We start from the raw sequence: 16,481 nt of genomic DNA, 5'->3' as shown, positions 1-16,481 counted from the left end.
CTCTACTCTCCATGGCGTGACTAATCAATAGGAAAAAAGTCATTTTGGGGGTGAACTACTCCTTTAAATTGTGTCTTTACTGTCATCTGGGGTGGGTAACCCACATGTCGAGAACCACTGGTCTAAACTGTAAACCATGTACTGTATCTAAAATAAATTACGTTCATGATGTGCCATTTATTATTGCCTCTTCTTCATTATACTGTACTGTTGGAATGTCATAGCACCATATGACTGCATAAACCTTAGTATTCCTGGCCTGCTACATGCCATATACTCAGTAATATCGGATATCAGTAATAATCAGATCTTTCATGATCGTCGTCTCCTTTTATAGCAACACATTACTCATTCCTCTTCTTCCAATGTTCTCCGGAAGTTGTACTGATGTGTGTTCAGGTCCTGTTCACTGTCACTGATAGGCTACTGCGTCTATGCAGTTAACATGCCAATATTGATGTGATCAAAATTGATTTGTGGCAGGCTACAAATGGCACTTGCAGGCATAATTGACATTTCTGCTTTTATTTGAAACTGCAGCTTCAAGTATGAAACGATAATCTATTCTTTTTTTCTGGAATGGAAACATAAAGGGAAGCCATTGGTCAGCACTTAAATGAAGACGGATCTATTCAAATATACAATTCCATAAATAACATTGAAGAAAATATACAACACGTTGATGGACAAAAAGCTCCAGTGACGTTAGGAAAACCTCTTAGGAAGCAGCGCGATGTGGGAGCCAGATAGTGCTGTAAACACACCAATTAATACTCGACGAGGGGGCAACAAACTCTTTGGTTCAATGGTTCAAACATGTGAGCTTTTGTGAATAGTGAGGCTCTCTTGTTTATAAAGACTGCAGCAATCCTTTGTACAGAGAGAGAAACCATTTGTTTGTCTTAGCTGTCAATCTTTCGTTGTTTTCCTCCCAAATTACGTGACAGTTCAAACACATAATTTCAGTGTCCACCAAGAAGTGGCTAACAGTGGGTGGCCAGCAGTGCACAAACAAACAAAATATAATTAAAGTAAAGAACGTGGACCTATACCTTCCAAATGTCTATTGCAGTATGGAACACAACGGTGCTGTATATGGACTATATACACATTTCTAAATAAACATTTGATAGTACAGTGTAGACAAAAATCCCAACATACAAATATTGCATTTACACATTTTCAGAGACATGCTTTCCCACCAAGGCCTTGACTGATCACCCATAATAATATCCCTTGTGTAGTACATTTGAACTGACAATGCGTTATATCACCCAGTGTCCTTTACAAAATGATTGTGCAGACAGGAGAAAATAGAAAATACAAAGTTGGAAAAAGAGTATTACTGGCAAAGAACTCCATGATCATGGCACGGTGGTCAAAAGAATGACAACATATTTGATAACTATAAAAAAATATTTTTTACACGATTCAAGTGTTCACAAGCCAGAGCTCAAGCTCTGAAACTTCTCCCGTAAGTTCCTCACTAGGTTGCTCTCCATTTTCTTCCCTGAATTCGGTGGCGCAGAACTTTCGGCACAGTCTAGTCCGTCGTGGAGGAGTCTGACGTGTCCTCTCGACATTAGTTCCTGCTCTCCTCCATTCCCTAGCTTGTCTCCAGAAACCCTTTCCACTATGATGACCTTATTTCCGTCATGCAGGGTGGCCTGTCCGTCTATGTTGCAGGTCCGTACAGGATCTGGAAGGTTCTGCACCTCGTGCAGAGGCCCAAGCATGTGGTCCAAGGAGCTCCACCTGCACAACGGAGGCTGGGAGCCGTCTTGTTCCACGTGGCTACTACATGTCTGTGCCACGCCAGATTCTGTGTGGGGAGGGTCCGTCAAAACTGTGTGGGGGTCAGGAACGCCGTTGCAGCTGGATGTGCAGTCAGCAGGGATCCATAATGACCTACTGGACATCTCAGTGCAACAGTCTGGCATCTGACCTGGGTCAGACAAGCTGGATCCCACTGTTGAGTGGTTGGAGGCCCCTGGGTCCAGCCTAGGGTGGGTGTATTTGGAGCGCAGGCCCTGTACATCTGGCCAATGCAAGGTCTCCGACTGAAGCGGGCTGTGGGGGCTGGTAGCCAGGGGAGGACAGGGGGAGGTGACCCGAGAGCTGGCCCCAGAACTTGTGGTCTGGGCTGGGCTTGGCGACCGTAGTTCATGGATGGTCACCTGATCATAAGTGTTCAAGGGCAGTGTCAGGTTGGCCTTACCTGCATTTATACACAGAGGAAGATACAGGTTGGACAGGTTTCTATTGGATGATTGTAGGGCTGAAACTAATGATTATTTCCATTGTTGATTTAACCCATAATTGTCAATCTTTTTATTTGAATTTTTAATCTGTGCAATTAATGTATATGATAAATTAAGTTTAAATTATGTTAAATGCTCAAACAAATACACAAACATTTCTAATACTGTCAGTATTGTACATCAGTATTTCATGTTATAATATTCAACAAAGACAAGCATTTTGGTGATATTGTATATAGTATACATTAAGACCTTTTTCACTAAACCGATATTATTATTAAATGTTTTATTTAATACATTTTCTGTTGATCTCGATGACATAATACTGGCACCAGAAGACAGTAAAGGGTAAACCATTTGGACATTAACTCACTCACACTTGTCTCTCCACTGCATCTTCTCTTCATGCACAGCAGGCATGTTTTGGGCGCCGTGGTGATTCTCACGATCTCGGTTCCTCTGCTTGATGACAGGCCTGTTGTTTTTGATGCGTTGGCTGTATTGCCGGGCCAGCTGGAACACCTTGTTCCTCATCTTTCCCATGTCCTGCAGAATGTGCTCCTCTTCAATACCCGATCGAAGGCAAATGATCCTGGGTAGGGGAGCCCGGGAAAACCTTTCTTGGGACCCTTTGGGCAGGATTAGGGCAGGATTCACCCATGAATCCTGCCCGGATTCTCCATCCCTAGCCGGGGACGGTGGAGTAGGTGATGAGAGGGAAAGATCCTCTGAAACAATGTCCATGTCTGACTCTTGCGAAATACTTATCGATTCTTCTCTGGTCTTCACATCTAAGGTATGAGACATGTTCACCCGTATCATAGAGTCATTTGATTGTTCCTCAACATTTTGTTGGACTTCTTGGTACTCCTCAAGGCTACCATCTATCTCCATCTCCTGCCAAACTTTGACCATTTCTGAGGATGGTCTGAACACCTCATCTGTCGTAGAGGTGTCACCGACACGCTGGGTCTGAGCTCTAACCTCTGGACTTTGAGGTTCAAGTCTATGACGAGGTTCAGTCGTTGGACTCTTTGGTTCAAGCCTATGATGAGGTTCGGTCGGACTCTTTTCTAACCCGGGAAGGTCAAACACAGACCAGGATGTGGGTCTGTTATGAGACGAGCCTTTCCTGTGAACCGGGACAGGCTGGTCCTGAGGAATACTATTAAGCTGTCTGCTCAGGTGCCTCACAAGACCGGCCGGAATATAAGACAGACTTTCCCTGCGCTTGATGCTGAAATTAGCATCTTGGTCCTCAGCGTGCTCATAGTAACTCCGGATCTTGTGAATGAGCAGGCGGTCCTGCTTGGAAAGAGTAGACCTGTGCTCCACATCGGCGGGGGTTTTCGGGCCAGGTTCCTGGGCTGGCGTAGAGGGCTCAGCATCCGGGAGTTGCTGGGATTCTGGGCAAGGGCTGACCTGGGTCTGTTCCTGGGGCTCCATGAGGTGGGGGGGTTCGGTGCCGGAGGACTGCCTGTCTGCTGGTTGGGGTTGGTCCTCTGAAACCAGACTGCTGCGCCTGGAGACGCCAGTGACAAAGTGCTCTGTGATCTCACCGGCCTGGTCTGGGACAGAAGAAGGAGGCAGAAAGCTCTTCTTCCCATTAGAGCCCACATCCTCCTCCTCCTCCACCTCTGAGAACTCCCCGTTCGTCAGGATACTGCTGTCGTCCGCCTGCAGGCCGGAGGCTTCACTCTCTACTTCCTCTCCTCCTTCTTCTCCGGTTCCTCTCGAGCAGTTCTCCTCCGGTCCTGGTGACGCAGCCTCTGGCTGTTCGGGGGGCGGAGTAGGGGAGACGGGCGACTGAGGACACTGGGTGTAGTCCTCCTCCATCTGTGTGTTTTCCTCTGCCAAAGTGATCAGCTCCTCTACGTTGACCTAGGAGCAGAATTGGCACAGGAAATCATGTTAACTGTGACATATGAAATAGACTCTATTTCATATGGGGGTCTTCAATGTTTTCAGGCCCCTTAGTTGAGCGAGAGATGAAGTAGGGACCCCATAACCTTTTAATAGATTCCAAATAGTTTCATTGTTTGATAGCACAATCATCAGTGTATTTTGGATTCATGACAATTTTCAGATATTTAACCACTTGAACCGTCAATACTTAATAAAGTTGACCTTTCATCTGTACTTGGACTGTTCTTTTTCCCCTCTACAAAACCTCTTTGCCGAAAATAGCTGATCTACAAGCTCACACGCGAGGCGTTGTGAGCTTGTAGATCTGCTATTTTTGGCTAAAGTTCTCAGAATATGGACGCTAGGGTTCAAGTGGTTAATATAAAAAAGGAGAATAAAGGTTGGAGGACCCCCTGTAGTGACTCTGAGGACCCCCTAGGGGTCCTGGACCCCCTGTTGAAGACCCCTGAAATAGACAGTGTGATCAGGTAATCATGAGCGTTCTCCATTTCCATTGAAGATAACGGGACCAAGTTTCATGACGCCCGTTTCACAATATACGGTATCCTCTGCAGTTTTATTTTTATGGTTAATTTTATGGCCCTGTTGCGTTATTACATCGTCTAAGCATGGTAAAGTTACGACGGCATTCTGAACCCGTTTCCAGTTTGATCGCTAATAATTCCTCCCTGGCCCCATTTCCGTTTATCGTGGTGGATTGTGGCAGTTTTAGTGCATTAAACCAACATGACCCTGGTCTGCCATTAATCTAGCCTCATTTCCATTTGGTGAGTGTGTGTGTGCGTGCGTGCGTGCGTGCATGCTTATTCCTGAAGGAGGTCAATTCAGAGCTATGGGGAGGGAGCGACAATAACAGCCTGTCATACTTTATTTGGATGAAAACGCTGTCTTACAGAGCACCCTGCAGTACTAGAATATAAATAAATCAGCAAATCTATCTCTTCTCAAGAGGAGAAGAACTACCCACCAGGCACCAGCACGGGCCAGGGCAGGGAGCATTCTAATTTCTAGGTCCAGAAATAGACTGCAAATACTATTACCCCGGGTCCTGTTTGATATACCAGGCCATGCTATAAATACTCAGGTCGAAGTCGGGGGTTATCTACTCAGTAGGACACTTCCAGGCTTGAAAAAAAAGTTGAATCTGGTAGTCAAGACTTTCAGGCTAATAACGGCATCATGACATAAATAACTAGAAGCAGTGCTCTTCCGAGCACAGGTCTCCACCAGGCCACACAAATCGGCCTGTTATAGCGCCACCATGAGGCTGATTTAAAAAATGTGGGGCAGAGGTTCTGAATTAGCATCCAGGGAGTGTGTGTGCTCAGTTTGGCAGCGATCGGGCCAACGGCGCCGGAGATTAGCTGGTAACAACCAGGCCACACAAATCGGCCTGTTATAGCGCCACCATGAGGCTGATTTGAAAAATGTGGGGCAGAGGTTCTAGATTGGCATCCAGGGAGTGTGTGTGCTCAGTTTGGCAGCGATCGGGCCAACGGTGACTGAGATTAGCTGTTCACAAACTGCGAGGACGCACGGACGCACGGACGCACGCACGGACGGACGGACGGACGGACAGACGGAGGGGAAAACATACTCTCCCTCAGCCTTCGGCTGGTGGAGACAACAAACTAAGCTACAAGGATGTCATTCAATGCATAGCGTTCACACATGCACCTGAGGGCAGGGGTGTCGCACCAAATTCTGGGCCCTGGGTACAAGGATTCACTGCGGGGCCCCTGTGCTTTAACTATTGAAAAATAGCAGATATACAAGCTCACAGCGCGGCTGCGAGCTTGTAGATCTGCTATTTTTGAAAAATCATGAAAATCTTTGAATATTTCAAATCCTTCTGAGGTTTTTTGAAAAACCTATGTTTTTATGTCCGTGGAGCTCAAACCTTTTCATGTGAAGGACCCCCAAAATGGTACGTATTTGGCCACGGAACCCCATCTCAAAATATTGAGTTCCAGGGATCCCCCAGAAGCAAAATTTTAGTTACAAATGTTCGCTTAAAAAAATACATATATTCAAAGATTTGCACTAATTTTCACGACTTTTCAAAAATAGCAGATCTACAAGCTCGCAGCGCGGCACTCAGTGCCGCGCTGTGAGCTTGTATATCTGCTATTTTTCAACAGCTAAAGTATAAAATAATTAAGGCCCCTCCACCACCTTGGGCCCTAGTAACTCAGTCCCACTTTCCTACCCCTTGTGACGCCCCTGCCTGAGGGCATGTGGGTGGGTAGCTGGCTGCCCTTTGACAAAGTAATTAGCAGGTGCCAGGTGGACGGCTGTCCTTTGACGCAGTAATTACGCGTCACATGTGACCTCAAAGCCTTTAAAGCAGACTGTGTGGACATCATGGGTAAACATTTGAAAAGGAGACCATTTTAGATACCAGAAGTTGTTTACCCATAAGTCTTTGCAAATGCGCTGAGCCTCTCTAGACCAATGTTTCCCAAACAGTGGGTTGGGTGTGGGACCCATTTTTGGTTGTGAACCAATGTGTAGTTAAATTATAATAATCTTTTTGTTTCCTACATATAAAAGAAAAACTAAATTTAAAAAAAAAAAAAGAAGAAGAAGAATCACAACTTTTCATCAGTTAAAAACAATACCAATATTTTTCAAATGTATTCCATAAATAACATTTAAAAAGTAATCATTTCTATAAACACACGTTTAAGAAGTAGTGGAAATTGGGTCCTGGGCAAACGTTTTTAAAATAGGGGATCTTGAGCTAAAAAGTTCAAGGAACCACTGCTCTAGACGTGACGTGTCTTTCCACTGCTCTAGATGGAAAGAACACTTTACCGTGCAACGCAATAATACTCGGATCCTGATGTCTAAAAACGGCACAGTTGGCGTTTTAATGAATACCTGACTGTTGGGGGCCTCTTCTTTAGCCTGGTCGCCAGGCTGCTCCTCCTGGGGAGACGTTTCCAACTCCTCTCCCTGGGTGGCCCTCAGCCCTGCAGCGTCTCCGTTCTGATCAGCCTGAAAGAGCAAGTCTCCAGATGAAACCCACCGTTTTTCCCCTTTCCTTTTTTTATTCTCTGTGGTTAGGCAGTGACTCTCAAAGTGGGGTCTGGGGACCGCCAGGTGTCTTTGAGGAGGTTCCCCCGGGTCCCCAGCTAAAAGATTGATAATCCGGAACGAAATGGACCCTTATACCGGTCTGTAACTCAGAGAGGGCACCAATGGAACCAAAACGGACCCTTACAAGCCCATTTGGTTCCATTTGTACACTCTCAGGACTGGGGTTCCTTGAAATTAAAATGTTTGAGAACCACTGCTCTTATGGGTACTGTGACGCCTCACACGTGAATATTGTAAACAACATTCAGCAACAGGGAGGATATTCTTTCTGCTGAAATGACTTGCATTCATTTATATTCAAACACAGTAATGCTATTATGACTAAACAAAGACTTCTCAATTAGGAACATTCAGAAGGTAAATGCGATAATGAAAGAACAAAGCATTGGCTGATACAATGTTGGCGTAATTAGATGGCTACATTAACCGTTGATGTCAAATATCACTTTCTGAGGGCACATTAAGCCAGTTGTTCTAATGCAAATGTAGTCATTCATCCTTTCAACACCGCAATCCAAATCAAATTCAGACTGGCATGATGGTAATACGCTGCATTGTGAATGGGACATGGGACTGAAAACAAAAACTCATGCATACATGGGAACACGGCATGCATTGCGTGGTAACCTCCACCGCCGTGGCCAGAAAACTCCACATGGACGGTGGAGTTGTTGTGACGAACATGCAGGTTGTCGTTAGCATGCTGGGAGGAGCGCTTCAGTCCATGCAGTGATTATGACGTGATCATCAGTCCATGCATTGATTACGGTGTGAATCTAAAAGCGAGTCATTCCACGTGCACAGCAAACGGTAGTAGGTTGTCGATGGACGGGACAGATGTTTTCGTGGGAGAGAGGGAAACGAGAGGAAGAGGGAAAAGAAGAGACAGATTTAATAGAAAGGGGAAGAACAGACTGAGAGTACGAGAGGAAAATTACATTGAGAGAAGACATGAGCTGCAGGGTTCGATTTGATTTGCTGGGGGGGATGGGGAAATCCTTGCTTCTGCTTTTTATATCCCCCTCTAGTCATTCATTGGCATCATCTTCGTCGTTGTCGGATGGAAACCTTGTATGTCCAAAACCGTTCGTTTTGTATTTATCATCTAAAAGATTTACTAAACTAGTGAAAACAGCTACAAGCTGGTGTGCACACAGGTGTGCTTGTAGATCGGCTGTTTTCACTAGTTTTGTGCGACGGTCTTGTATGATGAAGCAGGGCTTTGCTTTACCAAAAAACGTACACATTTGAAACTTGGAGATACGAGGTTTCTGCCCGACAGTGACAACTTGCTTCTGTTCAGACTGAATGGCTGATTATACCATCATTTTGTAAATTAAAATGATTCAAATTAACTCTGGCATCTGCAATTTGGCCAATTTCTTTTTTAATTTGTGAAAACGTGTCAAAATATGTAAATCTTCTCTTAAAAACATAGAAAATGGCTAAATCTAGCTGATAACTGATCTACAGTATACGCTCATAATGCAATGCAATGCAGCGCTCTCTGAGCTTGTAGATGGCTATTTGTCATAGGGCGAAGAATTTAGGGCTTAAGTAGTTAAGAAAATGTTCCCCCCCTCCGTTTTAATTTCTACAAATCGAACCCCGGAGAGGAGAGTTGGCCGTCGAGCCAGAGGAGTCGAGAGCAGAAGATGGGAAACACCAGCTGTGTGGCAGAGAGAGCCTCACCGTCGTGAAGTGAGCAGAAAGCAAAGCCCTCGCCCTATAGTGCCAGCACGAGATGGCCGCCAGCATGGAGCTGGCGAAGTCGGCTACCTGGTCGTCTCCCATCAGTAAATCCTCCTTGTTACTTTCCCCCTCCTCTTTTGCCTCCTTCTCCAGCTCCAGCCCACCCTCGCTGGGCAAAGAGCCCAGTTTCGGGTCACTGTCGCAAGGACTCAGCTGCTCCGAAGAGTCCCTGCTGGAGCCGAGTGGATCCTCCTCCTCCTCCTCATCCTCCTCCTCCATGCAAGGCCTTTCAGAAGCCTCGGGGTCGCCTAGACTGGAGGCCAGTGTACTGACACTAGAAGCTGGCTGGAGAGAACGCCTCTCCCCCAGCAGTGCACCCTCACTGTCTGAGTGCTGTAGCGTGAAGTCACAGAGATGTGGGGTGGTGGTTATTGTGAGGCCATAGCTAGAGCGGTGCTTTTGAAGACAGATAAGAATCACTAAAAAGCTGACTGTGCATGAGGTCATATTTTGTGTCTTTGATTATGTGAAAAATCTTAAAATTAAGGTCATTCCGTGATGTGCCCATTTTTACTGCAAACAAAATCACACCTCCATTCACAGTGCCTGCAGACCAGGTTCAGGGGAAGACACAAAGCGCATGTTGTAGTGAAGCACTTAGCTTTGCACTTTCTTTTTGCAAAAGGAAATGCAGTTAGAACTGCTGAGTCAAACCTGGTTGAGCTGCACATTTCCACAACACGCTGAATGCAATCAGTGCTTGGCAGCACATGAGGGACACACACACACACAAAAGGGTGCTTACCTGTAAAATGCCTGCATGATGAAGAAAGATAGGGAGAAGAGGGGGAGAGAAATGAAAAGAGAATGTTGTCATGTTTCATTCCACTGAAGACAACGACACAAATATAAGCTATTAATAAATAACTAGAACATTAGCGTCCCTATTTATTCTGGGCATGTCATGAATGATAGAGGAACATTCGGCAAAAATAACCGATCTACAAGCTCACAACCTGTGGCAAACACGTTGTGTAGAGGGAAAAACGGCGTGAGCCAAGGATGAGAGCACTGCATAGTGCATATCTATCTATCTATCTATCTATCTATCTCACTCTCTCTCTGTGTCTCCACAGGCAGTGATGGGTGTAGCAGTATGTTATCTGGCGCAGGTCAAGAGGAAGTTCTTCTGATTAGATAAATACCAAAAGAGGAACATCCTTCTGTCGAGCCAGTCGTGATGCGATTAGCCGAGACTTGATGACCGACTCCCCCGTCAAGATGTGGGCGAGTGGGTGGAGGGAGGGGTTGGTCAGAAGAAAATTAAATCTTCATTATTATATGGGTTAAAGAAATTGATCTGGACTGGGAGCACAGTGGCGCTCTGGAGGAGAATACAGAGGTTCTCTCTTTTATAATGATCAATGTGAATATTGGTTCTTAACAACGTCAGGCCCAGGGACCGCAGGGGGTCCAAATGGTCACGTAATGGGTCTCAGGGTTAAGTTAACACTGATGATTTTACAGTGGAGATTGTGGTCTCGGAGATATTTTTAAAAAAGGCATCAAAATGGGGGTCCGTGGCCTGATGCATATCAAACGGTCCTTGAAATTCAAAAAAGGTTGAGAGTCAATTAATTAGATGAAAGGAGGAGAGCGGGCAGGATGCACATCTGACAAGGAGGCAGAAATAGATGGATTGAATGTTATGTGCCTTGCGTCGATGCGGCATATCAGCCATTATGGGGGAGGCTGGAGGAGATGCCACGCGCGTGCATGTTGTGTATGTGTACGTGTCTTTTTCTGGAGGGGTCCTTGAGGAAGATCAAAGGAGAATTGCCACTGAGACATGAAGCGTTTTATTTTGGTAAGAAACTGGGTAAGGTGCGGAGGGGGTAAACAGGGTTACTAGACCCTGGCAATACCAGTACAACTAATAGTACACTAAGTAAACTACCAGTAAACTATCCACTCACTACCATCGAAAATGTAAAACTGGGACAATCGATCAATTTACCATTTCCTCTGACAATAATCTACAATTAAAAATCCAATAAGGGGGAAAAACATGTGTATGTACAGTAACAGTACTCACGTTTTGTAGGCCTTATGATCTGCTTTATCGGTTCTAAAAAGGTGGGAGAAAAGAAATCAGAAGATATGTAAATAAGTCACAAATAACATAATATGAATATGATTCTATGGCAAAGATAATGAGATAGGGTACAATAATCAGGGCTCCAGACTTTGTTTTGCCACTAGGTGGAGTATTCTCTGATGACCACGTGATTATTGCTGAGAATTGTAAAAAAATCTAAATCTAAAAAAAGGACAAAACTTTCGAAAATCTTATATGATTACATATATGAAACAATAATGATTAAATGTTCAACAAGTCTTGATATGCTGTTTTCTGCCATGTTTTCATAGGGCTTTCGTAATGAATACAGAACCTTAACCCAAATCAATAAACGTTTCGTTTTAAGAAGCACCATATCCAAAGATGGCCGTATAATGCGACTGGATCTGCGCATTCTGGAGCCCTGATCATTCTCTATCATTCTGGGACGGATGGATGGATGGATGGATGGATGAATAGAGGTACGGATGGAGGGAGAGCATGTGAATGCCAGACTGGGAGGTGTCTCTCACCCGATGATCTCCGTCCATTTCGGCCCACGAGACGAAAGTCTTCAGCTTGGCAACCCTCGGCTTTCTTCAGCCTCTCTGGACTGCAGCGGAACTTCCCTGCAACTGGACAGCGAGGTGACACAGCATTTCACTCAAAACAGCATTTTACAAAATCAGTCTGTTCCATTCCAACTAAATGGAAATGCTATGGGCTGCAGATATTCCTGGTCTATGTCTCCCTTTTTTAATACACAGAAAAGTATTCATGCTGCTTTTCGATGACGGCATCATTTTTAGTTGCTTGCGGAGACAGCAGTTATATTTGTCCAAAAGTTACAACTTGGAATACTCACAGACAGAATTCATTTCCAGGATGGATTCCTTTTCCTAAACGAAAAGAATAGAATGAGACGCAGAATAGAATAATATTTCAACAATACAGAGATTTGTACACAACGGTGTTGATTAATGAGCACTAAGGCCACTGTTGTTTACCTTCTGTGGAGCGCGGGTGTGATGGTTCTCCAGAATGAGTCTTTTAATGTGATGGGCCCAGAGACGCTTCTCTTCAATGGACTTGGCCTGCAGCAAAAAGGATTTGTCTGTTAGAAAGAGTTAGTTACAGCGCATGCTTGCTACGCGGTTACAGAGAATACCATATCGTTGTCGGGTGCAGACCTTGTATGTCCAAACCCGTTTGTTTTGTATTTTCATTTTAAAAATGATTTAAACTAGTGCAAATAGTCGCGAGGCGTTGTGTGCTTGGAGGATCTGCTCTTTTCACTAGTTTTGTGCGATAGTCTTGTATGATGAAGCAGGGCTTTACTTTACGATAAAACGTACAAAGAAACTTGGAGATACGAGGTTTCTGCCCGACAGTGTCGATATGGCTACAGCATGCGTACAGAGCATGCTATATTGCCTATCAATTTATCTTTGCTGCGCAAGTTCACACGGCTTTGCTTGTAATGTCAATAAGATTACACCATCTACTGTATGTCACCCACCTGCATGTAATGTTCTTCTAGTTTACGCATGGCTATTAAAACAGGCAGAGAAGTGACGGAACCAGAGGTGACATTTACCTGCACAGTGTGGGGCTGCTTGGGGTGTTTGAAGTGAAGGACGCTGAACAGCAGGGGGTCCTTTGCGCCGTCGAGCAGCATGAGGGTGGAGCACTGCAATCAGAATCACAATTTACCCACTTGAACCCAAACGGACCCCATTCTGGGGGGGAACAGTCGCCAGAAATAGAAGATGTAGAAGGACATTAGATTGTGTAAGACTGTTCAGACTTGATAAAAAGAAAAAGAGAGAAAGAAAGATAGACACCGATCTGTATTAAACAAAGAAAATTGATTTGGGCTACCAGTGTGAACCTGGCCTAATCCAGTGATTCTCAAAGTGGATTTCAGGGACTCTCTGGGTTCCTTTATGGGGGTCTGAATTGACCCATACAAGTTTGTAACTCTGACAGTGTACAAATGGAACCAAATGAACTCTAACGGGTCCATTTGGTTCCATTTGTACACTGTCAGAGTTAAGGGGAAACCTTGACATTCGAAAGTTTGAGAAACACTGGCCTAATCCAGTGGTTCTCAAATGACCCCCAAAATGATATTTGGCTGCGGACCCCCCAATCTCAAAAATACTTTTGTGCCAGGGTACCCCCAGAGGCAGATTTGGGTAAAAAATGATCACTTTAGTTTAAAATAATATATATATTCAAAGATTTTTTTTATTTAATTTTTTTATAGCAAAAATATCTGCTATTTTTGAATAGCCAAAGTATAAAATATGGTCAAAGTGGTTACGATGATTGTGACGCTGTATTAACAAATGTTTCCGGGGACCCCCTGGCACCCCCCCTCCCCAAGGACACCTGGGGGTCCCCAGACCCCACTTTGAGAAACCACTGGCCTAATCAGTGAGCCCGTGTCGAGGAGGACGAGGTGAAGGCGGTGCATGGGTCCAGGCCGTACCGAGATGTGGGTCTTGTACACGTAGTGTTCGCCTCGCTTCCTGGTAATGAGCAGCATCTTGTCGAACAGGAAGAGGGTCCGCGTGTTCTTGGCCCGCTGGACATGAAAGGTTCCCTCCAGCACCAGCTCTCCATAGGTGGTCAGGTCAGCACCTTTCCAGTTGATCAGAAGAGACTGGATCTCCTGGAAATGAACACGCACACACACACACACACACACACACACACACGCACACACGAGAGAGAGAGAGAGAGAGAGAGACAGATAGACAGACAGACAGACAGACAGACAGACAGACAGACAGACAGACAGACAGACAGACAGACAGACAGACAGACAGAGGCAGATGTTTTATGTGCATGAAAGAAAAATATGATGAACTTCTACACAGTGTTGATTTCGTCGACTAAAACTATGACTAAAAATGTTTGTCGACTGCGTTTTTGTCACTGACGAAAACTAAATAAAAACGAAATAAAAACCAAACTGTGATGACTAAAACTAAGACTACATATATTGACAATTTCGTCAACAAAATAAAAACTAGACTAAAACGTTAGGGAGGGACTAGTGGAGAAGACAGTCATTTTATGTTTGGTTGCTCTCAGGTTTTGCATGCTGAAAATAGCCAATCTACAAGCTCACAACGCGTCGCAGCGAACCAAGTGTAAAATCAGTCATTACGATGCCAACAAGGCCTGCCAAAATACATTTCAGTTGACTAAATCAACTGTAGATTTAGTCGACTAAAATCGTATGATATTTAGTTGACTAAAATTAGACTAAAACTAATACTTTTCAGGTGACTAAATTATGACTAAAACTAAAAGACATTTTATTCAAAAGACTATGACTAAAACTAAATCAAAATTTGCTGTCAAAAAGAACACTGCTTCTACATTTGGTATTATGGGCATACAAGGTTTTCAGCCCACAGTGGGATATTATAACGAGTATTAGTATTATACACAGAGGTGTGTGATACTCGCACAGACTGTCTGTGATTTTAAACATGTTAGGAATACTGCCAGTACAACACCCGGTCCCCACGTAGGGGAGTGTGTATGTGTGTGTAGCAGCCAATCTGAAACATGTGTGCAGGCACGTGCCCTCTTTCCATGCCATAACTGAAGGCTACAAGTATTCAAGGGAATTGCCTTGTCCAAACTCTCCTGAACTTGAACGCAGCATCTTATGTTGAAAGAATTGCCCTCTCCGTGTAGAAATCCATGCTGTTACACCACATCTCCAGTATTGACTTGATTATGCTTTAGTTCAGTGTGGTATCAAGCAACGAAAATAGCAGACCTCCAAGCTCACAACGTGTCGCAGCGTGACGCGTTGTGAGCTTGGAGGTCGGCTATTTTCGCCAAAAGGCCCTTTTAGAATTTCAGCCCCTGCCTCTCTCTCTAACATCATCTGCACGCCCCTGTGTGTGTGTGTGTGTGTGTGTGTGTGTGTGTGTGTGTGTGTGTGTGTGTGTGTGTGTGTGTGTGTGTGTGTGTGTGTGTGTGTGTGTGTGTGTGTGTGTTGCATCAACTGACCTGTACTCTGACAGCGTGCTCGTGTTTCCTCTTCATGTCGTTGATGTACCAGGCCACTCCTGTCATGGTGTCGATGGCCTCCTGGAGCACTTCATAGCCCTCTTCTTCAGGGTCAAAGTGCTTGGCAATCTCCTGCGGGACGCACAGAAACAGGGGCTCTATAATACATCGCCATGAGTGGTGTAATGATGAACTGGGAGAACCAACACTTGCATTGAGCACAGGATACCCATTAAGCTCCGGCCATTAATGGCAGATTCACAAGCTCACAGTGGGTCATGATGCGACCTGTTGTGAGTTAATAGATCTGCCATTTTCACAATTTGTTTTTAGACAAAGTCCTTTTTTCCCCACTGTACACATAATTTTGCTCATAACAGCCAATATATACGGTAAGTGCATAACGCATCATGTTGCTATTTTCGCGCAAAGTTTGCTTATCTTTTGCCTAATGTTCAGAGCATGCTCTGATGAAGGCCTGTTTTTGATATGTACACTGGATTTGGGGTCTAGCTTTTTCTTATTCTATATTTACACATTTTGCTGCGGGACCCTCTGGAACGCCCTCAAGGAGACCATCCTTGTGTCCCCAGACCCCACTCTGAGAAGTGCTGCACTAGAGGCGTACCTGGAGCAGCAGGTGGTATTTAAGGATCCTCTGCACTGGTTTGAGCAGGTATGAGCCCAGGGGGAGGGAGCGCTTCAGAGAGGCCTGCCGGTCCCTGAAGAACTTGGCCAGCGTCTTGCTTCTCATGCAGTCGGTCAAGGCCGCCACGGAGCTGCAGGAAGAACACAGGAAACCACAGATACAAGTCAGAGACCTCGTCTCGCAAAGAACAAAACTTATTTTTTTCTTCGTAAAGTAAAGCCCTGCTCCATCATACAAGACTGTCACACAAAACTAAATGAAAATAGCAGATCTACAAGCACATAACGCCTCGCACCGCGAGGCATTGTGTGCTTGTAGATCGGCTATTTTCACTACTTTAACTCGTTTTTTAAAATAATAATAAAAAAGGAATGTTTTGGACATACAAGGTTTCCATCCGACAACGACGAAAATCTGTTTCTAATTGATCACTTGCAAGGCTATTCACACGTTACAATATCCTCGCTGTGGGCTGGAAAACCTTGTATGCCCATAATAATAACCATTACTTTTCAGTGAGAATAAAAAGAAAGAACCTGTGTTTAGTCACAAGCATGTGTTAAAACTTTTCACTTAGACATCCTTATTTTAGGTATGTCATTATTGTTGATGTTATTATTTTTCAGTTTTTTTCATTTTCCATTTTGGTTTTTCAACAACATAAAAATAGCTCACAATATTGGATGTGACAGCC

General features: G+C 44.6%; 1 protein-coding gene across 1 annotated transcript in view; it reads right to left on the bottom strand.

Moving 5' to 3' along the window:
* Positions 1-509: 509 nt before the first annotated feature.
* LOC308305965 (pleckstrin homology domain-containing family G member 3-like) overlaps positions 510-16,481 on the bottom strand; it is a 63,344-nt gene continuing 47,372 nt past the window's right edge. The window contains exons 8-20 of the mRNA XM_080750864.1: positions 15,767-15,917; positions 15,139-15,270; positions 13,595-13,777; positions 12,698-12,790; positions 12,108-12,194; positions 11,966-11,999; positions 11,634-11,735; positions 11,077-11,109; positions 9,679-9,797; positions 8,982-9,497; positions 7,071-7,187; positions 2,639-4,142; positions 510-2,218 (exon numbers count right to left, since the gene is read on the bottom strand). Coding sequence (XP_080606990.1) covers positions 1,440-2,218; positions 2,639-4,142; positions 7,071-7,187; positions 8,982-9,497; positions 9,679-9,797; positions 11,077-11,109; positions 11,634-11,735; positions 11,966-11,999; positions 12,108-12,194; positions 12,698-12,790; positions 13,595-13,777; positions 15,139-15,270; positions 15,767-15,917 — 3,850 coding nt within the window. The 3' untranslated portion in view covers positions 510-1,439. The remainder of the gene's footprint in view (positions 2,219-2,638; positions 4,143-7,070; positions 7,188-8,981; positions 9,498-9,678; positions 9,798-11,076; positions 11,110-11,633; positions 11,736-11,965; positions 12,000-12,107; positions 12,195-12,697; positions 12,791-13,594; positions 13,778-15,138; positions 15,271-15,766; positions 15,918-16,481) is intronic.

The sequence above is a fragment of the Nannobrachium achirus genome (genome assembly GCF_963921795.1).
Source record: "Nannobrachium achirus genome assembly, chromosome: 20".
Lineage (NCBI taxonomy): Eukaryota > Metazoa > Chordata > Actinopteri > Myctophiformes > Myctophidae > Nannobrachium > Nannobrachium achirus.
Note: the sequence above shows the minus strand (reverse complement) of the source record. Positions and strands in the feature narration are given on the sequence as shown.